General features: G+C 44.6%; 1 protein-coding gene across 1 annotated transcript; it reads left to right on the forward strand.

Annotated features, from left to right (window-relative positions):
• Positions 1 to 631: 631 nt before the first annotated feature.
• Positions 632 to 18,612, forward strand: LOC124788500 (zinc finger protein squeeze-like). The gene is made up of 3 exons (XM_047255769.1): positions 632 to 635; positions 17,756 to 17,895; positions 17,953 to 18,612. The coding sequence occupies exons 1-3, from the start codon at positions 632 to 634 to the stop codon at positions 18,610 to 18,612; spliced, it is 804 nt and encodes a 267-aa protein (XP_047111725.1).
• Positions 18,613 to 25,824: the final 7,212 nt, after the last annotated feature.

Raw genomic sequence — 25,824 nt, forward strand, 5'->3', positions numbered from 1 at the left:
GACTGACGACGTCAGATGTTAAGTCCCATAGTGCTTAGAGCCATTTGAACCATTTTGAAGAATGTCAAATAAGACTTATGTTTTCTGTCCCGTTTAAAAATCGCCTTACGGCAAATGCTGGGGTTGACAAGAACAAGGCCGATTTCCGTCTCGGACCTTCTCCTATCCGAGCTTGTGATCCGTCTCCAAAGACCGCGGCGTCGACAGGTCGTTAAACCCCAGGTTTCCCTTCAGTACCCAGCGTTAAAACCAGAGCGGCATTTCATCGAGCCGTTGAGCGTCCCGAGTTGGGTCAGTTTGGTGGGCGATCGCTGGCTGCAACGCATTGCTCCGCGGCTCGGCTCGGGCCGTTCTCACGGACGCCATCCCGCCTCCGCCCGGCGCCGCCCGCTCACACAGGAAGACCGTCATTACTGCCACCGCCACGCTCGTTTAGAATACTTAATTAATTTGAACTTGGAGATAATTACTTGTAATTTGCCCCTCGTACGCGCTCACAGACAAGCAGCGGCGGGCGAGCCGCCAGCCACAGCCGCGAGTGCGTGGTCGGTGCGTGTGCGTCACTGCTGGCTGTGTGTGTGTGTGTGTGTGTGTGTGTGTGTGTGTGTGTGTGTGTGGAAGCGTGTGTGCGATGGGTGAGCGCCTGAAATGACACTTCCCTTGGAAGTCCGAGTTAGTGAGTGGTTTAAATAAAACCAGTAGGGTGGGAAATCCTAATTAATTAAAGCTCTTTACGAAAGCGAGTGAAACAGAGGATGTTGTCATAGAGACGAGATGCGGTGACTGAGGGGGAGCCGGCCGGCAGCCGCCCGTTGACAGATGAGCCCCGCGCAGCGCGGCACAACACGGCACCCACCGCTGGTACGCACCACTCCGCTGCTACACTGTAGACTACCACGCAAAGTGCCGTTCTCCTCCCGCACCGCAGTACGTGCTATACCAACTATTTTCTACTTCCTTCCTTCACATTCATCACTTCTACCGTTTATTGAAACACTGTACGGCGTATATTGTCTACTGTTAAAACGTAGTGCTCCATTTTTTCATAATTCACAAGTTATAATACACTGTACGAAAAAAAGAGAGAGACGCATCACGAAGAAATTATCAGAGTGCAATGGAAACCGGTATATGTCGTGCACACGTACAGACAAACAAATGACTACAATTTTAGAATTAAAAATTTTTTGTAATTTGTGGTAAGTTCCTGTGGGACCAAACTGCTGAGGTCATCGGTCCCTAGGCTTGAAACGTCCCCTTAGAAAAATTAATGTGCTCATAAATCTCTTACGTTATTTGATTTTCAAACATCTGAGCAGAACTGTATGTACTCAGACATTTCACCGAGCGAGTTGGCGCAGTGGTTAGCACACTGGACTCGCATTCGGGAGGACGACGGTTCAATCCTACGTCCGGCCATCCTGATTTAGGTTTTCCGTGATTTCCCTAAATCATTCCAGGCAAATGCCGGGATGGTTCCTTTGGAAGGGCACGGCCGACTTCCTTCCCCCTCCTTCCCTAATCCGATGAGACTGATGACCTCGCTGTTTGGTCTCTTCCCTCAAACAATCCAATCCAATCCAATCAGACATTTCTCTCTACTTATTCTGATCAACACTAAACTGACACACAATATGTTCAGCGCAGCGCAATCTGACTTTCAATAATCCCTACAAAAGAATGGCCCTGACTAACAATAACCTATATCGTACATGAATCACTTACCTCACAAAAATCTTCGTTACTCGAACTTCTGCAATACAGCGAGCGCCAATACTGCCAGTTAAATAAAAGATTCTGACTACTGAAGGCACTAAATACTGATAGGCATAGTTAGCAAATGAAAGATTTTGATAGAGGACAAACAATGTATTTACCTTAATAATTTTCACGATATCCAGTATTACAAATTTACTCTTTCTGATGGACACACGTCCAGATAGTCCGTTCTCAAAATTCTGCCATCTCTCTCCCCACATCCACCACTGCTGGCGGCTCAACTGTGCAACGCTACGCGCTGTTCACATCCAACTGCCCAACACTACAATAGCGAATATTTCAACAATGCCAACCAGCCATGGACTGCACACAGCACAGTCAGTGATTTTCATACTGAGCTCTACGTGACTTTACCAACATAAAAACCTAAACAGCCTACTTACAAAAAAATGGCTCTGAGTACTATAGGACTTAACAGCTATGGTCATCAGCCCCCTAGAACTTAGAACTACTTAATCCTAACTAACCTAAGGACATCACACAACACCCAGTCAGCCTACTTACAGGCTTACAGACTACTTAATCTACCTTAAACTAACTTACGCTATGGACAACACACACCCACACATGCCCGAGGGAGGAATCGAACCTCCGACTGGGGGATCCGCGCGAACCGTGACAAGGCACCCTAGACCACGCCGTTACCCCGCACGGTTTTTAGAATAATTTGAAGATTTTTTTTTGAAGACAAGGAGATTCACAAATTAAGCAAGACAATAATGCGTTCGTCCACCTCTGGCCCTTAGGCGAGGAGTTATTCGGCTTGTCATTGATTGACAGGGTTTTTCGATGTCCTCCTGATGGATATGGTGCCAGTTATTGTCCAGTTGGCGCGTCAGATCGCTAGAATCCCGAAGTCGTTGGAAGGCCTTGTCCATAATGCTTCAAACCTTATCTCTTCATGTACATCACATATCGTTTACCGATTTCCGTCCATTTCGGACAATTCCTTCGTGGTGCTTTGCTTGTTTTTCTGCCTCACAGTGTATGATTCCTTCGCTCTCTAGAACCTGATGAACTCTCCTATCTTTCCAGATTGGGAGTCTGCTCTACACACTTCATGTCTTCTTTCTGGTTATTGTTTAATCTTCTTAACATATAGTGACACGAAGTTTCAGCTCCTAATTGAAATAATGTAAGCAACACTAAGCGTTTTTATCAACTCACCACTGTGTTGAGCTAAATCTTATACAAAATGTGAGCTTACTTCGGACCTGCGTCCACTCGCTATGACCACCAGCAGAACAATAAAGGGCGGATATCATTTTTTGTTTTCCTCACGCCATTGATGACACCTGAAAATGAGCCTGCAGCAGAGATATATTTGATCAAGTGAGCGACTAGTCGACATCAACAGAAAGATGAACGAAAAAATGATAAACCAAACGCCGCAAAAACCACGAAACTACACGGTTTGTGGTACTTTGCATAAAAGAAGGTGTGAGGTATTACAGACTCCTGAAATGTCTTACGTAAGCTGCATAGTTCTGTTACAAAAGCGATTGATTTTACATAGGGCATCATAGTTTGTACCAAAATCTGACAGAGGTGAATGTATATAATACTAGAAGCAAAAACGTTTCTTTAAACACGTCTCACAAACGAAACTTTGTCAACTAGGTGTCATGACACCTAGTGTTCAGTTCCGCACTACTTAGGCGTGTCCGGATACTTTTGATCAGATAGTGTAAGGAGATCTCTACGTCTACCTATATAACTCTCTGAAGTTTTTTGTACTACTGCTGTAAAGTTGCTTTACTGATAATACTTTCAGTAACTACTGTGATGAGTGCAGCATCTTGCTCGAGCAGCCCCAGGGCCAGGTGACTGGCGCAACTTCCTGATCATTAGCCTCAGCCGCGAGCCACGCAAAAAACAACCCTGCCCCTGACGCGCAGCCCGGAGCACCGGAAGTGACGTCAGTGTTAATTGCTGTTAAGCCAGGAGTCGGGTCCGCCCATCATCATCCCGCTCATTACCTCGAGGGAACATCAGTATCGGACACCTCGGCTTTCTACCTCATTTCCGTTCTGGCGTATGGTTCATTTTCCCGTTTCCTGAACCAATGCCTACCTGCAAATGTGTCATTGGAGGCTTTACAAGTTTCGGGATCTGCATCGCTGACTGCTTCTCTGCAGATGTTACTCTATTGTCACTGAAGCGTTACCGTTGAACGTGATGAGTGGAAAGCAAAAGCGGAACGGTAAAGACACGGAAAAAGTAACCAAGGAATGCGACAGCCAGTTCTTCGCACTTGGCTCACAGTTTTGGGGGAATCAGCCAGATATGAGTCGTAATTCCGTCATTCATGTGTGCTTTCTGTACGCATTCGTGTTATGAGTATATCATGCCAACTTCACGAAGTGGAAGAGAGTGAGAGAGATACAATGCAGTAATAAAATACTGAGATCTAATACAACCTTTGCTAATCAGTGTTTTATTAAACTATTTCAGTCAGTTATCAAGATAGTTCCTCCCAGAATTCCTCACCGAAGTCTTTGCCGGAGCCTTATCTAAACACATAAAGAGTCTGTGTCTAATGAGCTCATGGTTGTCTTATTGTTTATACCTGCAGTTCGGAGAGACAGGCAGACGCAATCCGCATTAACAGCTTTAAGCTTTGAGATGCATTGTATATAACTGCAGACTGAAAATGGGCAATGGAAAACGCGAACATCTTCGAGTAGATGACATTGACAATTTATTGTTCAGTAATATTCAGTTCAATGGTTTTCCCTTTGTTTGCGTTCACAGCCATCAGACGTAGATTAAAAGAAGTCACGATTGTGCAGATGCTGTTTACAATTTGAAAAAAAGGTGTTTGTAACGCCATCGGCAAATCTCAACCTAACGATCGTTTTAGTTTGTTACAGATCAATATTGACGAATAATAAATACACAACCGGAAACATGACTTGTTTTAACACAGAGCTCGTTAGAGGTTTCTAAAAAATTTTTGTTATGCATTGCCAGTTATAACACAACACAACTTAACGTCAGGGAAGTTGTGTTAGATGTTGAAAATTCGTTCCCCTCCTATATAGTCTTCACAGACCACCTAACGTGATGACTGGGTGTTGTGTGCTGTCCTTAGGTTAGTTAGGTTTAAGTAGTTCTAAGTTCTAGGGGACTGATGACCATAGATGTTAAGTCCCATAGTGCTCAGAGCCATTTGAACCATTTGAACCACCTAAAACGGCTGCCGAAGCATTCCACTGTAGCTAGTGCTAACGAAGAGGACAAGTCTCAACCTTGTGCGAGTAGTCTGCTTAAGGCATATTGTGTGTTAGTTCCTTACTAAGCTGTTCTCATATAACGTTTGTGAAATGAGGGACTAGCCAAACATTTGCCTGAATGCAGTAAAGTCACTCGAAATCAGACGCACATTGACAGCTACGTTGGGCCAGTTATCTCGGAAGCAAGCATCTAATGTGTTACTCTAACCAAACTTATGTAGAGACTCATGAATGTTACTCGTAATTAAACGTATTTATGGGAAGGCAGAGTACAGCAGTAGCTACTGGGTCAGTGACATTTGCCTCTTGAAAGTCATGTTGCGCTGTACGTTTCTGAAAACGTAACGACATTGGCGTACCGGAACACTACCTGTCTTTGACATTTAAGTCACAGAGTCAGATCGAGAGCTGATGACACTTGAAACTGTCCGTAAGATGTCCGGCCTTATCGGCCATACACAGAGCGCATGCAAGTAATCCAGTGAGAACAAAACGATTGATTGATCGTAGGCAATGCCAGCGAATTGCAGTGTTACTATTATTTATTTATTCTTTGTCGATGTCATTTATATTAAGAGCTCAGTAATATGAAACAGGAGCGATACAGACACATCTGAGAACAGGTCGGTTTTTAGCAATGCTATTTGTCTCGCAATCAAGAAAATCGTCGTCCACACAAGGGTTTTAAAGGTTTTTTTTTAATTTTAGTTTTTGAAAAGCATTGTATGGTTAGTGTCAGTGATAGACCGAAGAAACATATCCAGCAAAGGCAAGACTCGAAAATTACTTTTTGATGTGAATAAGTTGGTCTGTTTCGGCAGCAAGTTACGCAATACAACTTATTATATCCAGAGAACTGATGATTATCCATGATGTATAAGAACTGTGTAATGAAAAAAAAAACTCTGTATTTCAAACTCTAGGGCAGAGGGGAGCGGCAAGTTCTTGCCCTAACCCCTTGCGGACGCCTACACCAGTGTCAGTACTGCAAACTACTCATATAGTTTGGAAAAAAAGGCCGAAAAAATATTTCATGTACCTTAAGATAGGTAACCTAAATTATACATCAACGAAAAAAATCATAATGCGAAAAATAATGTAGAGTAATGAAATTTCGGGAATACATTTGTTTAGGTAACAATTGTAAGTGATTAACATTGCAAGATCACAGGTTAATATAAGCGCCAGATAAGCCATTCAATATTTGAAATGCTGGTACATGAATAACCGGTGTAGCCACCAGAATGTTGAGTGCAAGGATGCAAGCGTACATGTATTGTGTTGTACGGGTGCCGTATGTCAGTTTGCGGGATGGAGTACCATGACTGCACTTGGTCGGTCAATACAGGGACGGTTAACGCGGAAATTGTCGTCCTATGATCTCCCATATGTGCTCGAGCGGACCAAGGCAACGTATCGACACTCTACAGAGCATGTTGGGTTGCAACAGCGGTATTTGGGCAAGCGTTATCCTGTTGGAAAACACCCCCTAAAATGCTGTTCATGAATGACAGCACAACAGGTTGAATCACCAGACTGACGTACAAATCTGCAGTCAGAGTGCGTGGAATAACAACGAGAGGGCTCATGCTGTCATACGAAATCGTACCCCAGTGGATAACTCCAGGTGTAGGTCCATTATGTCTAGCAAGAAGACAGATTGGTTGCAGGCCATCACTGGCACCGAGCCAGAACCCCCTTTCATCAGAAAACACAACAGACTTCCAACCGCTCTCTAATGAACTCGCGCTTGATAGCACTGAAGGCACAAATGGTGGTGGTTTGGGGCCGGTGGAATGGCTTGGGGCTGTACTTGAAGTCACCAATTTGTAACAGTTCGTTGCAATTTTGCTACTGCAGATGCAGTACGATGCGCCAAAACTCGAACGCCAAGCACGATGGTCTATCTATGTAGATAGTGACAAGTGGCCGTCCGGAGCCCGGTATTCTTGCGACCATACATTATCGTGACCACCGGTGCCAGCAATCATGTACAGTGGCTACATTCCTGCCAAATGTTTATGCAACATCGCAGAAGGAATAGCCAGTTTCTCGTACCCCTATTACATGACCTTGTTCAAACTCAGTGAGCGTTGACAATGGCGCTTTGTCGCCTTAAAGGCGTTCTTAACTTAAGGCGTTCTTAACTTAATGGTCGAGAGAGCATTACAGCGTGCATTTAAAGCAAACTTGATTTGCGTCCTAATACTCCTTTAGTAACTGTATCTGAGTATTCATACAAAATTATGAACTCGGTTTTGCCCTGAAATACACCCTAGAAACTAAATGTGTCCAATTAATAACGAGACTTGAGTTAAAAATTAATGTTTCGGACGTGGCGAACATCACGCATAAAGCGATCGGGAAGGGGGGAGGGGGTTATACTCGGAACTAACGGAACTGAGTTTTGATCTTGGTCTGCTAACCTCATACGGTAATTCCTCAAAGTGCAGTATAATCGAACCTTATAGGTTCAGTTTGGTTAGGAAAGCGTGTTTATCATCTGTTGCCTACACAGATTAGTAACTTGAAATTAGAGAGCTCTTTTGGTGAAGTTATTAATTTACGATGACACCATCTCCGCTGTGACATTAATCAAAGAACCGCATTAGCATAGCCGTAACTGTGCTGCTGAAAAGTTGTTGCGGGAGATATAAGGGGTCGTCAAACGAAAACGATACATATGGTAAAAGTATGTAAACTGTTTATTATTTCAAAAGTTTCGGAACCATAGTTGCACCCAGGCGTTCATCTCTTGGTATGAAAATTTGGAAATCGCATGAGGAGACGTTGGGACTGTGTGGAGGATGTGTGAGGGCTTCCCGCCAAATCTTCTACAGCGTAGTCGAAACAATGTTGGCAACATGTGGGCGGCCATTATCCTGCAACAGAATGATGCGTTCCGTCAACATTCCTGGGCGATTGGATTTGACGGCGCTCTTCTGTTTTTTCGAAGTGTCCGCGTACCTCTGTGAGTTACGCCGTGTTCCAGAAAAGCAATGAGCAGCGGACCCTTGAAGTCAAAGAAAAAGATCATCGTAACTCTCTCAGAGCTGGCGTGCCTCTTGTTTCGACTACGCTGCAGAAATTTCGCTGGTAAGCTCTTGCACATCCTCCATGCGATTTCCATATTTTTGGAGCTCTGAAGAAAGACGTTGTGTCCGTCTACCTGCTTCGAACGAAGAGTTGCACGCCTGGATACAATCATGGTTCCGTAGGCAACCGCAAACATTTTTCCATGAAGGCACTGACCGTCTTGTCGCACAGTGGGATAAGTAAATTAACAGTTATGGCGATTACTTTTGAAAAAAGAATATACTTTACTTCTTCCCATGTTTGTTTCGTTTTTCCCATGTTTGTTTCGTTTTTATTTGACTGTCTCTTGTAAATACAAGTGCGACAAGTCTATGAAGCGTGCCGGCCGCGGTGGCCTAGCGGTTCTGGCGCTGCAGTCCGGAACCGCGGGACTGCTACGGTCGCAGGTTCGAATCCTGCCTCGGGCATGGGTGTGTGTGATGTCCTTAGGTTAGTTAGGTTCACGTAGTTCTAAGTTCTAGGGGACTTACGACCTAAGATGTTGAGTCCCATAGTGCTCAGAGCCGTTTTGAACCATTTCTGTGAAGCGTATTCCTCGAACAAACTACGATATTAGTGAATGGCACACATTTTGTATGAAACAAATTTTAAGTATTCAGTTTTGGATGGAGGTACACATGGTAACATTTACGGACAAAGAAAAGGTGTAAGATAATGAATTTGCCAACGCAAATGTATGAGGAATTCAGTATAATGCGTAAACAAATCTGATATACAAAGTCGACCTTTGTAATTAAGGATAAACATCAGATTAGAACATACACTATGTGGTCAAAAATATCCGGGCACCTGGGTGAAAATGACTCACAAGTTCGTGGCGCCCTCCATCGGTAATGCTGGAATTAAATACGACGTTGGCCCACCCTTAGCGTTGATGAAAGCTTCCACTCTCGCAGGCATACGTTCAGTCAGGCACTGAAAGGTTTATTAGGGAATGGCAGCCCATTCTCCACGGAGTGCTGCTCTGAGGAGAGGTATCGATGTCGGTCGGTAAGTCCTGGCACGAAGTCGGCGTTCCAAAACATCCCAAAGGTCTTATGTAGGATTCAGGTTAGGACTCTGTGCAGGACAGTCTATTACAGGGATGTTATTGTCGTGTAACCGCTCCGACACAGGTTTTGCATTATGAAAAGGTGCTCGATCGTTTTGAAAGATGCAATCACCATCCATGATTTGCTCTTCAACAGTGCGAAGCAAGAAGATGCTTAAAACATCAATGTAGGCCTATGCTGTGATAATGCCACGCAAAACAACAAGGGCTGCAAGCCTCCATCATGAAAAACACGAGCCGCGCGGAGTGGCCGCGCGGTTTGAGGCGTCATGTCACAGGCTGCGCGGCCCCTCACGCAGGAGGTTCGAGTCCTCCCTCGGGCATGGGTGTGTGTGTTGTTCTTAGCCTAATTTAGTTTAACTAGTGTGTAAATGTCGGGACCGATGACCTCAGCAGTTTGGTCCCTTAAGAATTCACACGCATTTGAACTTTTTTTTTAAAAAACACGACTGCACCATAACACCACCACCAACCCCGAATTTTACTGTTGGCACTACACACGCTGGCAGATGAAGTTCACTGGGCATTCACCCTGCCATCGGATCGCCACATTGTGTACCGTGATTCGTCACTCCACACAACGTTTTTCCACTGTTCAATCGTCCAGTGTTTACGTTCCTTACACCAAGCGATGCGTCGTTTGGGATTTACCGCCGTGATGTGTGGCTTATGAGCAGCCGTTCGACCATGAAATCCAAGTTTTCTCCCTCTCCCGCCTAACTGTCATAATACTTGCAGTAGATCCTATTGCAGTTTGGAATTCCTGTGTAATGGTCTGAATAAATGTCTGTCTATTACACATTACGACCCTTTTCAACTGTCGGCGATCTCTGTCAGTCAACAGACGAGGTAGGCCCATACGCTTTTGTGCTGTACGTGTCCCTCCACTGCTCCATCCCGTGGGAAACAGTGGACTTAGGGGATTAGGAGTGTGAAAATCTCGCATACAGAAGTATGACACAAGTGACACCCAATCACCTGACCACGTTCGAAGTCATTAAGTTCAGCGGAGCGCCCCATTCTGCTCTCTCACGATGTCTAGTGGACTACTAAGGTCGCTGATATGGAGTACCTGGCAGTAGGTGGCAGCACAATGCACCTAATATGAAAAACGTATGTCTTTGGGGGTGTCCTGATACTTATTATCACATAGTGTATAACATACCCACCGAACGTCATTAGACGACCAACCGAAATATGCGCGTCCAGCACTCTGATTGGCTGGCACCAGTCAGAGCTCTAGCATTGCTACAGGACATGCCTGCTCTCTTGTTTGGCAGGGATGTGCTGTTTCCGCGGGCAAGGAAGGTTAGCGACTGATCGTCTGGCAGACGACAGGTTGCTTATGCATAGCACGCGGGTGCGCGATGTATCAAAGGAGCCTGCGACATACAGACCGTCTTTCAGACGGTTACCTGGAGCCGTCTGTTGTTACCAGTGACAGCAGACTGACGCATTCTTGATTTTAGGACAGGTTAAATTTGTGATGGGATTCATTATGGTAGTATCTAGCGTGTAGTTGTCTTTTCTTATTCTTCAGCATTGGTATATTTTTTACGTAAGCGTTTGCTTTACATTTAAGAGTGGCGTATGTGACCCACTATAGCCTCTATGTGCTGTGTCAAATCATACTGAAGTGAATAATATTATTTTGATGTACTGATATGTTCATGCTTTTAAACAGCTTTTAAATGCCATAATTTGGCTTAGTAGCTGTATGTCAATTTTGATTAAAACCGTCAGGTTCTATCAAACAACAGAAGATCCTCAGGTATTAACAGCGACTATAAATGGAGGTCATGCGTTGAAAGATACTCTTTTATGCCTAGGTGAGGCAGTTTTGCCTCGTGCATATATCAGTTTCTTTCGTGCGTTTTGTAACTTCGCTGCATAACGTCGACGTAGACACAGGTGATCACGTTTAGATGCATGATCTGTAGTTAGTGTCGTTCGTAATACGTATTGTCTTTATTTTGCATTCGTTTCCGAGCTCGCAGTTACACAAGTTGCTACTGTAATAGAAGTCTCATTAAGATCATAAGCGTTTTTATTGCAAAGGAGCTTCAGTGGTTAGATTTTTTGTTTCCTACTTCATTCCAAATGTCCTTCTACACTTAGGTGTTCGATTTTATTACACTGCACTTCATCGACACTAAATATATTGTCGTTTTAATTTTGTGCAGATCCACTTACACTTCTCGTACTCTGTTTTGCTTTGTTACACGAGGTGCAAGTGGATCTACACAACATGAAAACGAACATATGTATATTTCGTGTAAATGAAGTCCAGTGACCCCTGGCTCCCTATGCATCGCGCATCTGAGCCTCTATAATAACGTGTTTTGTGTCTTCAGCGGTCAAATTGCTGTCCTTTCTGTGTTTCTACCTCTTGAATGAATTTAAGCTGCGGTTTTCCTCTGCTCCTTATGTTTATCGCTCTATGTTCAAATATATTTTGAGTATTCTTGCTGCCCCATTCTCATTAAGTGCCTAAATCATAAAATTTTTCTGCGTCATCCGTTAGGTACCATTTTTTTGTTATTTTCCGTAGGAAGTCCGTTTCTACAACTTGAATCTTCTTGTAGTTCTTCTCCATAATAGTCCAGCACTTCAAACCATGGATGGTAGCTGACTCAATAATGATATGTTACGTGCATCTTTCAGCCTGTTTGTACTCATTCCTCTTCTCGCTCAAAAGCTTTTTGTGATGTCCCTCTTCTGAACACCCATATTGGCATATTTATTTTTTCTACTTTATCAGCTCTCAGCTGTTTTATTGTTTTCCAGGCATATTTTACTTTGGAACCTCCCATATACTTGTTTATCTCCTCACACATTTTGCCCATCACTTGTTTTTGCTCTTGAAATTTCCTTTTTAGTCTCTCTGTTCCGTCTTGTATAGTACTTTCTATTCTCGTTGTCCTGCGAGTTAGCCACTTGTGGTACAATTGTTTTTTTTTCTTTTTCACCATTTCCTCAATACCTTTTGTATACCAACCCCGATTCATATTCTTAGAAGCCGGCCGACGTGGCCGTGCGGTTAAGGGCGCTGCAGTCTGGAACCGCGCGACCGCTACGGTCGCAGGTTCGAAACCTGAATCGGGCATGGATGTTTGTGATGTCCTTAGGTTAGTTAGGTTTACCTAGTTCTACGTTCTAGGGGACTAATGACCTCAGAAGTTGAGTCCCATAGTGCTCAGAGCCATTTGAACCATACTCTTAGAACTCTCTTTTATTCCTAAGACTTATCGTACTGCACTATGAATGCACTCTTTCATTTCATTGTACATTATTGTTGCGTGGATCACTGATGTCCCTACCATTATTTAATTTGCAAGTCAATGTCGTATTCTGTAGGAACTTCACAGGATCTTGTTGTCAATTTTCCAAATTATATTTGGATGCTTCTGCTATTTTACTGTTTTCACTATTCTTGCCGTGGATGTTGATTTTACTACAACTTTTGCTTTTGCTTTGAGTTATAAAATGGTCTAATTCACATTCTGCACTTCTGAAGTCTCTAGTCTCTTGCGTTTTTAATTCTTAATTTGCGGCTGTATCGTACAACCTGCTAACGGCCTTGCCGTCAGATCACCGAAGTTAATCGCAGTCGAGCTGGGCTGGCACTTGGATGGGTGACCATCTGGTCTGTCGGGCGCTGTTGGTAAGCGGGGTGCACTCAGCCCTTGTGAGGGAAAGTGAGGAGCTACTTGATTGAGAAGTAGCGGCTCCGGTCTCGGAAACTGACATACGGCCGGGAGAGCGGTGTGCTGATCACATGCCCCTCCGTATCCGCATCCAGTGACCCGTATGGGCTGAGGATGACACGGCGGCCGGTCAGTACTGATGGACCTTCATGGCTTGTTCGGGAGGAGTATTTTAGTTTAGCATCGTATAACCTATTATCTTAAATTGCTTGCAGGTTGCATCCAGGTGTATTTATGTATTTCTCTGAGAGGAAAGCTGGCCGTTGTGGCCGGGCGGTTCTAGGCGCTTCAGTCTGGAACCGCGCGACCGCTACGGTCGCAGGTTCGAATCCTGCCTCGGGCATGGATGTGTGTGATGTCCTTAGGTTAGTTAGGTTTAAGTAGTTCAAGTTCTAGGGGACTGAGGACCTCAGATGTTAAGTACCATAGCGCTCATAGCCATTTGAACCATTTTTTTGAGAGGAAAGCAGCCGTTCTGTATTCTTAATGAGCGAGCTCCACAAAAATTAACCAGTCTTTTCCTACTGTCGTTATTTGTTTACTTCCTGTATCTTCCTACAACCTCTATGTTTCCGGTCTTTCCTTTTCGAGCGTTAAAGTCTCCCACAAGTGATATCTCTTTTCATAGATTAATGTCACTTGCACTTTAGTCCGATTTTTTCGCAAGACGGAAGTGATGTGTTGTTCCAACAGGTTAATGCTCCCTTACATACGTATAATGTATCCCAGAACAGTATTCGCCATTTTTACAATCGACTGGACACCAGAGTCAGCGCCTGCATTGCTGTCTGTGGAGGCTACACGACGTACTAATATGGGTGTTTCAGGATGGGTCGATACCTGAGAACCGCTCGTGCTATTGCTCTGTAAATTTAATGATTTCATGTTCTCCATGTGCATCCTGTAACAGTAAATCTTGAGTGAATTGGAAACCTCTTAAAGGGTCTACTAACTTTTGTTGTGGCAGTGTAGGGAAATAAATATTTACTTATTTTCTTCGGAGATTTCGTCCGTTTTCTGCTAGACATTTGCTCCAGTTCCTACTCGGTCACCACGGTTTACTTGTGGTTTTCCAGTACTGTTGCGAGGAGCGGAATAATTTGCATTTACGAGTAATGCTGCCTGGTTGGTCTGTTGTGCCGCGCTGCAGCTGCCTCAGGTAAACTCGCCTTCTTGTAGTACTAGAGGGTGCGCGCACAGTAATTTGTACCTGTGAGCTACCCGAGCGGCGGACACTGCCCCCCTCCCCCCGGTACCGCGAACTGAGACGACGGCAAGCGGACCGCGTGGGTTTTGGGTTTGCCTAATTGGCCGCCGTATTCGGCGCCTGCGTCGGCAAACGCAGCGGCGGGGGAGCGTGTCTCATCCTCGTTATCACATTACATTTGCATACCGGCGTGTAAACACAATGTCGCCAGCACCCGCCCTCCTTTATGTAAATAGCGGCTCCTAATGAGATCCGCGGCCGTGCGTCACCGGCACCCAGCCGGCGCCCGCTCCGCGCCTCGCTCTCCGGAGCAGTGTGGCGCAAAAAAGAGAACGAGTAACCGAAACAGCCCTCACGGAAGGTACCCATTGTAATCGTGTCTCAAAATCTATTCCCGGAGAACACGATTGGCATCTAAATATCGCCGTCACGATTTGAGCGCTGCCTTGTCTGCAGGGGAGAGTTCTTAATGCGTTCGCCGTATAATAAAGCACAGCCGCTGGGCGTTGCCACTGCCGACGTATCGTTGCGCGAATCGACAGGAGATTCAGTTTGGAAATCTGGCCGCGCGGCCGCTATCGCGCGCAACGCCGGCAGCCGCTCTCGTGGAGTGTTGGCCGTGATTTCGTCTCGTACAGGAAGCGGCAGTGGTAGAATGTCGTGTACGCAATGACCAGCGCTGTGACTTCGCTGCTATTTGATCGCTGTAGTAATGAAAATACTGCCCTCGGACAGTGTGCTGGCTGCAATGAGAACCAGACAAACTTGTTGCTCACCATTAGAGCAGTATATGATTCAAATGGCTCTAAGCACTATGGGACTTTACATCTGAAGTCATCAGTCCCCTAGACTTAGAACTACTTAAACCTAACTAACCTAAGGACATCACACACATCCATGCCCGAGGCAGGATTCGAACCTGCGACCGTAGCAGTCGCACGGTTCCGGACTGCGCGCCTAGAACCGCGAGACCACCGCGGCCGGCGTCGGTAAGATAAGAAGAGATATTTCGAGATATGTACTGAGTTATATAATTTATAAAAATTTCTGAAAATATCGCGGAGAGACCGCTGCAAGAGACATTACAGCAGGATTCGTACCTGCGGCCGTACCAGCGGCGTTGTTCCGGACTGAAGCGCCTAGAACCGCTCGGCCACAGCGGCTGGTTAGAGCAGTATATCTAGACGGTCCACTGACACTAATGTGACCAGCGCCAATGTTCGAACTCAACGTGCAATAACCATTCATAGATATCAGGTGGCAGCACTAGCAGTGGAGGGTACATAAACAGTGTCGAGGGGGGGGGGGGGGGAGGGGGGAGGCCGAAAACGGTGCCCTCTGCGCCCGCACCAACGCGTTGATCAGACCAAAAGTTCTACTGTCACCTCCGTCAACATGTTAGTTATCTAATAGGTGGATCACAGGATGCTGGGTCTGGGCTGTGATGTTATCCGTGCGTCTGGGTAAGATTACGCATTAACACTGTCCATCAGGTGATAGATAGTGGACGAAACGCGTGGTCATTGGTTTTCGGGCCAATTTTAGAAGAATTTCCGAAACGGCTAAGCTTGTGAACTGATCGCACACCACAGTGGTTAAAGTACACAGTACTTGGGAAAATGGCGCTATCCAAACCCGGCGCCGAGGTAACTGTGGTGCTCGGGCCATGGATGACAGGAGTGAATGACGGCTGCGGAGGTGAACAGACGTGCAGCTGTTGAGGAAGTGACGGCCCGGATGAACCAAGGGGCTACCAACAGTGTCTCCTCAACGACCGTTGCTTCGTAGAGGCCTCCTAGGGCAGGCGCCTGGTTCAAGCACCCATACTGACTTCTGTTCATCGGCGACGAAGGCAGTAATTTGCACGATACTACTGCAACCGGACGGTCACTGAGTAGCCACAGGTGGGCTTTTCAGATGAATCACATTTTACGACCTATCAGACAGATGGCCGTTAGCGTGCACGGATTGAAACGTCTGGAACCAAACAAGGAGGGAACGTTATGCTCATCTATCCATGAAGGACACGTTTCCCAACATGCAGTTTGTTTTTTCCTCAGCACGATGCCATCTACCAGCAGAACGATGCAACGTGTCACGTAGCATGGTTGGAAGTGCACCAGGATAAGCTTACCGTACTTCCATGGCTACCAAACTTCCCGGATTTAAAATCATTCGAGAATGTATGGAACCACCTTGATCGTGTTGCCCGCAGCACGGGGCCTCTACCGTGAAGCCTAATGCGGCTCGCCACAGTACTGGAGTTGGTATGGCTCCATATCCCTGTCCGTACCTTCCAGAAACTCATTGACCCTCTTCCTGCACACAAGAGCACACTGCAAAGGCTTTTAAAAGATGCTCACATTAACCTGACTGGACGATGGTTCAAATGGCTCTGAGCACTATGGGACTTAACATCTGAGGTCATCAGCCGCCTTGAACTTAGAACTACTTAAACCTAACTGACCTAAGGACATCACACATATCCATGCCCGAGGCAGGATTCGAACTTACGACCGTAGCAGTCACGCGGTTCCGGACTGAAGCGCCTACAACCACTCGGCCACCGCGGCCGGCGACTGGACGATGTAAATTACGAAATATTTAACCAGGTGCACAAAAATTTGATTTTCATTATTTCATATAATTATTGACCGAGTTTATAAATTTAAAATACTTTCGTAATTACTCTTTTTGAGATATAATCGTACTTTAAAGGTTTAAGACAAAAGACAACTATTCAAGTTAGAAACTGCGAGGCAGCGCAACTCACGGCGTGTATATTACCCAGACCATATTCATCCAGTATTTGTGAATTAGAGCACTTAGTGACTGCCAACAAACTCCAGACATAATTTCAAATGTTTACGATACTTTCCTTTGGTGATATACTCACTCTCCCACAACATAATTAAAGGGGAAATGTTTATCGCTTACTACATGTTTGATGTTCACTCAGTGAAACATCAACATCAACCATAACTTTTCACTTTGTTCCTTCCTTAGCACTAGCTGTATCCACAAGACATTATGCACATATACTGCCGAATGTACCTGATAAATTAAATCATTGTGACGTAATGAGAATTCGATTATTTAAAGAATCCAGGGTGCAATGTTTATTGATCTCTTCTAAATGGGCCCGCAGCTCGTGGTCGTGCGGTAGCGTTCTCGCTTCCCACGCCTAGGTTTCCGGGTTCGATTCCCGGCGGGGTCAGGGATTTTCTCTGCCTCGTGATGGCTGGGTGTTGTGTGATGTCCTTAGGTTAGTTAGGTTTAAGTAGTTCTAAGTTCTAGGGGACTGATGACCGTAGATGTTAAGTCCCATAGTGCTCAGAGCCATTTGAACCATCTTCTAAATGGTGCGCTGTGAAAGCTTGGAAAGATCACCAGAACCCGCCTGTCTCCGGACCACCCAGGTGACGAGAGACGCTGCGTGGGAACTCCGCGTTTGAAGGAATAGCAACTTTTCACCGCACGCAATTAGAGAGAAAAATGTTCATATCTTCTGAGTTCTCAATACTAGCCTTGTAATGACCATACTCGGCTATACTTCCCCAAATCGAATTACTCAGAGTAATCTGTGTCTGTGTGTCTCGTGGAAAAGAATTGTGTGTTATTCGGATGTCTGTAGATGTGAAGTTGCATGGGCGCTAAGTCTTGTCGTGACGTGTTTCAGGTGCAGGAGGCGGAGGCGGCGCTGCTCCGGGCATCATTTTCGACCAACACCATCAACAGCAGCAACAGCAGCAGCAGCAGCAGCAACAACAACAACAACAGCCAGCTCCTCCACCACCCCCTCCCCCAGTCCCGCCGCAGGCGCAACAACAACAGCAGCAGCAACAACAGCAGCAGCAGCAGCCACAACAACAACAGCAGCAGCAACAGCTGGGAGGTGTGGGCGGCGGCGGCGGCACTCCGCTAGCCGCGCTGGGCCTGTCGGTGCCGGCGCTGCAGGCGGTCAGCGCCGCCGCGGCCGCCGGGGAGCCCGGCGTGCGCTCGGTGCGCGTGTCGACGCCGCTGGACGACGGGCAGGGCCAGGCGCTGCTGCCGCCGCACGTGCGCGCCGTCGACGCCGAGGCGGGCTTCGTGTGCGCCAAGTGCCGGCTGGCGTTCGCGGCGGAGGCGGCGCTGCTGGCGCACCAGCGCGTCGCCTGCTACGCGGGGCAGGCGGCCGCCGAGCGGCGCGCGGCCGTGCGCCTGGTGCGCGCGCAGCGCTTCGAGTGCACGCTGTGCCCGGCCGCCGACCTGGGCGCCACGCTCGCCGAGGCGCGCGCGCACGCCGACTCCGAGCCGCACCGCGCACGCCTGCGCGACTCGCCCTCGCTCTCCCACCAGATGGAGGACGTCGTCAACCAGATCACGCTGCTGGCCGCCCGAGCCGCCGCCGAGAGCACCGACTCGAACGCCAACATCGCCACCGGCGCGGGCTCCGTCGACGGCTCGGCCGCCAAGGGCATGGCGGCGGCGCAGCAGAAGCGCTTCTCGCCGGCGATGCAGCCGCTCGCTGCCGCCGTACCCAGCACCGGCCAATAGCTGACCCTCTGGGGCCACAACCCCCTCGCCTCGGCTCTCCGCGTGGGAGTCTGGAGTACCCACCTGTGACTCTGCAGATGATCGACCTCTCTGCCCAATCAACTGTACACTGACAGATGCTGGGGCGGAACATTCCACCAAACATACTCCCAGATGGTCTCTCCGCCGCACATTTCCGTGACCGACCACTAAATTGCAGGAAATATTTTCAGTTCTCTAGCCCCCTGGAGCAAAAACAATTGGCAAATCCATAATAGCCAACCTCATGGCCATAAGTTGGGACCCGATCCTCTTTGATGCTGCTGCAGAATCACAATACTTCCTTCCCCCCCCCCCCCCCTTTCAAAAATTTAAAACTACCGAGAACCATTCTGACGTATGTTTGTAGAATATTTCGCCCGTAACTTCTGTGCGTGATCCGAATGGGATCACTAACCGTGAAATGTCTGAAAAATTGTAATACCGGCACTGGCCTGTCAAATTATTGTAACGTATGGACAAGTAGTCCGCGGCTCGAAGCAACTGCTGCTGCCGTCGATGTACCAGGCCTCCGTTCGGCTGTGACACTGCCCGAACTCTGGACACCTGTTCTCCTGTACCGTACAACGACACACGTAGTTAACTCGTGGTAATAGTTTACTCACTCTCCTCGCAAATAATGCCGCTACAGAGGCAGATCCTATGCTGGAGAAGTATTTTACAGTTCCATAAATAGCTTGTAATGACAAATGACATGTCTTTTATTATTTTGGGCTTTTAAAAGAAATCTATGTTGTTTGGTGTAGACATTGGAGAAAAAAAAAGAAAGTTTAGTATCCGACGTTTGTAGGTCAAGGGTAGACTCTAAAACGTTCTGTTTGTGATTCTATGTCGTGTAATATTAATTAAAGCGATGGAACGGTCGCAGTTAAAAAACTGTGATTGTGTGATTCTTTTTCGTCAAGCGTGCCAGGTTTTTAAAAAATAACCGTACACACGTGAGATATTCCTAACACTTCTCCTAGGAAGAATACTACATACATAGTTACTATTTATTACAGATATGTAACAAAGATAGTTTTGGAATGAGTTTTATCATCTGAATAAACTTAATGGAGATGATAATTGTTTACTTGAGATTTATTATTTTTGGGCTAGACCAAATCATGTGTTGTGATTAGGTGTGTATGTGTGATAGTCAATACCGTGGAGCTGTACTAGCTTAATTTTACTGTTACTTTTGTATCCCTCAAAACTACTTTTGTGTACTGTTGGCAAATAATTTCCTTACTGAAAAAAATAATTATTGTTGCAAGCCGCATCAGTACGTATATCAACTGTTTATTTATTTTCTTTAGAATGGTAAACATTGGATTTATTGTCAAATTTATACTGACTGATTTGTTACTAGAGTCTTATTTGCAAACAGCTACTAAGGCGTTGACTGCACCTACAGAGCAGCCACTGGAGTGTACCGAGTTCCTAAAGTAAAGCTGCATGACCAGCGCCACTAACGAAAATATTCCTAAGCGTTTGGCACAGAGTTTATTCTTCTCACTGAGTGTATACATGTTGAACCGTACTGAACTGTGCTTGAAAGACTGTTGCACGTTTCACTAGAATGTGTCTTCTTTTGTTGTCGCCTCGTGGGCAACTTAACATTTTTAATGAAAAGTAACGTAAAGGAAGTATGAATTGGGCAGAGTATTTCACAGTAGCTACGCAAATCTATTCAAAATCTGAGCATTGTGGCTACAGTATATTGATCGTGCATGTGTAAATATTAAGGCAATGATTATTAACTGCAAATTACTATAAAATTGTAGAGGGAGAAACTTTATAAATGTCATGAAATTTTAATGATAATGAAATCCAAACCTCGCTGCTTTCTGTGACTTTGGAGTACTGAGATGACAATTTTTAAAAGAAAATAATTATGAGTAAAGAAAAAACATATATTAAAAACAAGTGACTAGCTTATTGTTTGTGTATATGTCAGTTTGTTTCTGGTTGTACTATTATCATGTTATTATTCTACACGTTAAACACACGCAAATGTATACACACACATACACAAACACAGACACATACAGATACAAACACACACGAAAATGTAACCAAGACACGTCTACACAAAAAATTACACTTGAAAAGTTTAAAAACTAATGTGAAAAAAGAGAAACTGTGTTCTGTCAGATTTGGGTTCTGTTTAGCTCAGCAGATAGGGTCCAATGTATGAAAACTTTTGTGTGTTATAAACTTAAAAGAGAGTTGTAGCCACAGAGGCCATATTAATTTCTCGGGAGGTGAACAACCACTTCAGAGATAGCTTTCTGAGCCAGGGTACTTTCTCAGTGATGTCAACTTTGCCCGGTCAGTGGCTCGTAGCTGAGCGTAAGAAATTCGGCGCTCACTTCCGGCCTCCCAGTACTATGAGAACTATCACTCGAAGTGTTCTTTAGCTTGTCACGCGTGATTGTTTTAAAAGAAGGCTCGGAGCGCTCGCCAAAAGATAAAATCAGATGTTTAAATTTTAAGGAAGGAAAGAGGGAGATAGAGAGAGTGATGAGAAATTAAAGAAACGGGCCGCCCTCGCAGCTCGGGACGAGGACGGCTCCGCAGATTTTAAAAAGGGCTCGTCGGGGCGGTGGGCGTGGCGGCCGCCGGGGGCTGAACCGCCCCCGCAGTCGCCCGGCCGCATCCTCGGCGGGCCTCATCCCAGCACCCAAGGTTCCTATCTTTAGCTAACATTACTAAGGTTCCTGTTTATGAATGCTTTTTCTATAATAATAATAATACTACTAATGATAAGATATTAATAATTGTAACTATTAATAGATCTGTGTGCCGGGACGTGGTCGGTGTGTGCTAGGACGTGGAGTCGCCATTTTTAAGGTGTGCGGGCGAACGCGTGGGTGGCTGGGCTACCGCCGCTCGGGGTCCGGGAGGCGCGGCTCCACCCCCGGCGCGCTCGTCTTGACACTAGTGCTCATCCTCAATGCTATGCCCTTTCCTCTTTTCAGTTCCTCTAACAAAACATTTTAACGTCTCTGTTCCTTTCCGATGTGAGTACGGGAGAAGGACGTACACAGCACTGCAGAAACGCGCGGTTATCTATTTTGCTACTCTTTGGTTTCGGACCCTCGACTCCTAAACTGCTACCAGCTTCGAAGCAAAATTAATAAATCCTGAAAGCCCTTCACTCAAACGAGAGAGAGACCTTTTTATTTACCGATTTGCTAAATCAACCTCCTGCTTGCGCGGCAGTCGATACATCGGAACTAACGTTAACTGTAGGGTCGCCAGTACGCACCCAGGCAGTTGGGCCCGTTTGAAACCCATCAAATTGAGGATAGGCAGTGGTTCGCCACCCGACGAATTTCTCTGATCGCGAAAACAAAATTCTGCGCCGCAGTTCCTCAAGAGCGCGCACCCTGCGGGCCAGATGTCGCCTAGCGACGAGCGGAGTTGCTAAAAAAAAAGGAAAAGAAAGAAAAATTTTTTGACCACGGTCTGGGAAAGAACACAAGTATCCTTAAGAAGATCATAATACGTAATTGAAATATTTCAATTATATATTAACCAATAGCTGATATATATTTTTAATATTTTCGTATATGAGCTGTTCCATTTGTATAAATTTATTGAAGGAGATTTAACGAATTTTAACAGCAGGGTGAAAACTGCAAGGGGGGTACCGCGATCGAGATACAATCAGAGAGCGGTCACTGAGTAATAGAAGGAACTCGGAAAATTGTGTGCAGCAGGGAAGCTGACTCTTTTTTTTAAAAAAAAAAAAAAATCGCACACCAGGCTCAGAATTTCGTTTTTGCCGCCGTTCGTAAAATCGAACTGTAGAACAATCCTCCAGGCCAAACGCAGAAAGTAAAGCCGAAGAAACGCGCCCGGCAGATGCAAAATGAAGTAAAAAAAAAAAAACTGCTATGTTGTGTGGCACTACAAAGCTTCTTATTATTATATAAATATAATAATGACGTACAAAATACGAAACCTCGCCCAGTTTAAGTAATATTTGTAGTAAGTGTACGTATGTGGATATTATTACTATAAAAAATTGTTTTTCTTTGTTCACAAGATTTTTTGTAAATGTACATGATATTGAAGATGGTGTGGTGAAGATGCATGTTAAATGCAACTGATTATGGTTCCTAGTAGATTTCATATCTTTGAAGATAAATAAATTAAACTTATTGTGCAGGGGGGCAAACTGCCATAAGTGAAGTTATAGTTGTATGTACTGTTCTACCTCCTCGCCGCCTGTCTCTCATGCAGCCCAGCCGCAAGCCTACACTCCCGGCCGTGTCTGCGCGCCGCCCACCCTACAAAGTCCGTCTCCCGGGCCCTCCTCAAAGTAGCGGACCGTTCTCGCTCTTGGACACTGTCCACTGCTAAGGCCTCGTTCCATCATCTTCTGTCTGTACCGGCCACTCCTGTAACATAGCGAGAACTGCTAGCTCCATTAGCACAGCAAAGTGTTTTTTGCTAAGAGAAAAGACCAATTGCTACTTTCAGCAAATGATTGCCACCTACACTGCGACATTCCACCGGTACTAGAGCACTAAAGTGTTCAGTGGTTTTATCCTGACCGGGAATGGAGCCTCCATTGCATTCAGGAAACGTACAGAGCATGCTGTAGCTTCTCTGGGTGGGCGATACGTTGCGCGGCCGAGAGAGCGAGGCACTGACAACTTACCATATCATGGGCACACGCAACCGCCCCCATCCTAAGTTCTCTCCTCCACAACCCCCCCTCCCCCCACCCAGTTGAAACTTGTTAATTATTACGAGAATTATTTGAGCTGTTATGTGTGATGTAAGCATTATTGTTAACTCGAGGATTTTTCTGCTACTCGTCCCGCAAGCTCATTATGACAAGAAAACTGATTTTGTTGTATTGCCATATATCAAATTCCCTACCCATTTGAGGCCTCGCCTCGATTTCGGTCTGCACTAGATGGAGTGTTAGATGCTTAGAACAGGTCGGTTCTATCACACTGAAACTATCCTTGCGGTTTTGGGCTTTCCTTCGATGTGTTTTAATAGTCTGGTAGAGAACAGATTTGTTAAAAAGTACAAATTCATGTCGCATTAGCAGCACAGCAGGTCGGTTAGCAGCTTCTGTCGCTCGCCGTGTACCTACGAGCATCACGTCATTGCTTAAATACTTCGTTAGTTTTTCACAAAATTTTGCGGAGTGTTCGCATATATAATTATTTTATATCTCAGTATATTTTACTTGAAGAAATACACGAGACAGAATGAAACTTTGTTCCTATTGAAGTCGTCCAAATAAAGAACTATGTTGTCATTAAAGTAAAAAAAAAATATTTAATATGTACACCACTGTGAACTAAAACGAGCATTTTATATGTGTGTGAATTACATAGACTATGAAAGAGTGATATAGTCATATTACTGTAGAGATCTCACTGCTCTATTGTTATAATTGTGGCTAGAGTGTGTAGAAACCTATTTCGATAGTCGAAAATGCAGAAATTCTATAAATGTTTTGAATTAGATTTAGATTTCTATGTTAGAATTGTGTGTAAACCAGTGTGAGCAAGCTACCTCTCACATTAGATGCAGCTTCAGGCGCGTGCCATCACTAGACACAGAAATTAGAAATTTGATATATGGTTCTACATGTAGAAATCTGCATTTCTGTACTTCTGTACTGCTACATGTTTTCAAAATCAGTTTTCAGTACTCTCTGAGTGGGTACAATGTCAAAAGATTCTTTGAAGAATACTATCCAACTCAGGTTTATACAGTCTGTTAATGTTACTGATTTCTGAATGCTAGCCGTCGGTTGTTTCAACCTTTATTCGTGTTGTTTCAACCTTTATTCGTGTGCACATATTTTTCGCACTTTACAGTCGACAGCCAAATTTGTCGTGAAACTGAAATGCTGTATTGTACTGATATCTGCTGTACTCCTCCTTTCTTTTTATGCATTAACTATACTAACTGCATGTGCATGAGTAACTTTTCTGACGTTCTTTATTCTATCCTTTTTGCGCATTTCTGTTTTCGAGGGTTAATGAAGGTGTAATTATTTTTACTTCTTTATTTTTTTCTACATAATGCTCGGCATCCTCATTGTTTTTCATTTCCCCTATTGTGATAGAGTAAAATGTGGGTGCTGGATATTGATTTGACATTTTCGCTTTTTACCACACCCATTTAATTTGAAAATGAAATTCAAGTTTTCTGATATTCATAGCTGAAAATAATTTGTTGGGCGCGACAGGTCTAATCCAAAACATGTCTTTTTTCTTTTGTTACAACTTGTTTCTCTTTTTTTTTCATTTTATTATTTGTTTTCATTTTCGTGTTATCCGAATGTAGACAGAATTAATGATGAGGAGTAGGAAGAACTATGTAGTTAGTATGAGTTAGTGTATGAATCTGAAAGCTTGAGTTATTTGTGTGACAGATGATTTCGATTCTCTCATGAAAGTAATCTCTGGTGAAATGAAAAAACACATTTTTTGCTATGGTTTTTGAATAAGTAAAATTTTGTTTTGAAAATTCTGAACATTATGAATGCTACAGTCAAACGTTTATTTCGCTAGAATTTAATAGACAAATATTTATTTAAAGCCCATTGAACGATGTTTGCTTTTGCCATTCTGACATGCTTAGTCTAGAATTGTGAATTTGTAAATTCAACGAATTCATGTCATGTTTGTTAAGTTTCCCTGACCACATATGTGATTGACATGTTCATTCTCATTATGCTGAAATGAAAAAAATGTTTTGCGAAGCGCAAAAAAAACCATATTTTAGATACTTTGCATCTATTTACTTAAACAACTATCACAGTTCTCACTGACAGAAGGTTTTCTTTTTCTGCTTGTACAACATTTTCGTAAAAGCCGTGACGAAATATCTGTTGAGTTGAATTATTTGTGATTTTTATTGTAAAAGTATTTGTGAGAGACTTTAGCAGAAATATCCAAACTGTCATTTAGTATGTTTGTTATTAGTAAATAGTGTATAGTTTTTCTTAATGACGCATGTCTTATGTATGTCTCATTTGTATATTACTTCGAAGTACATATTATTGCTGTATAATTTTGTTCGTTTTGCCAGGCAGAAAAATGAAATGTTTTATATAAATATATTAAATTACTAATTCTAATTTATTTTTCCTCAATCTCCTCCCTCCCCCTCACGAAGGCAATGTTTGTGATGTATATATTATTACAT

The sequence above is a fragment of the Schistocerca piceifrons genome, chromosome 3 (assembly GCF_021461385.2).
Source record: "Schistocerca piceifrons isolate TAMUIC-IGC-003096 chromosome 3, iqSchPice1.1, whole genome shotgun sequence".
Lineage (NCBI taxonomy): Eukaryota > Metazoa > Arthropoda > Insecta > Orthoptera > Acrididae > Schistocerca > Schistocerca piceifrons.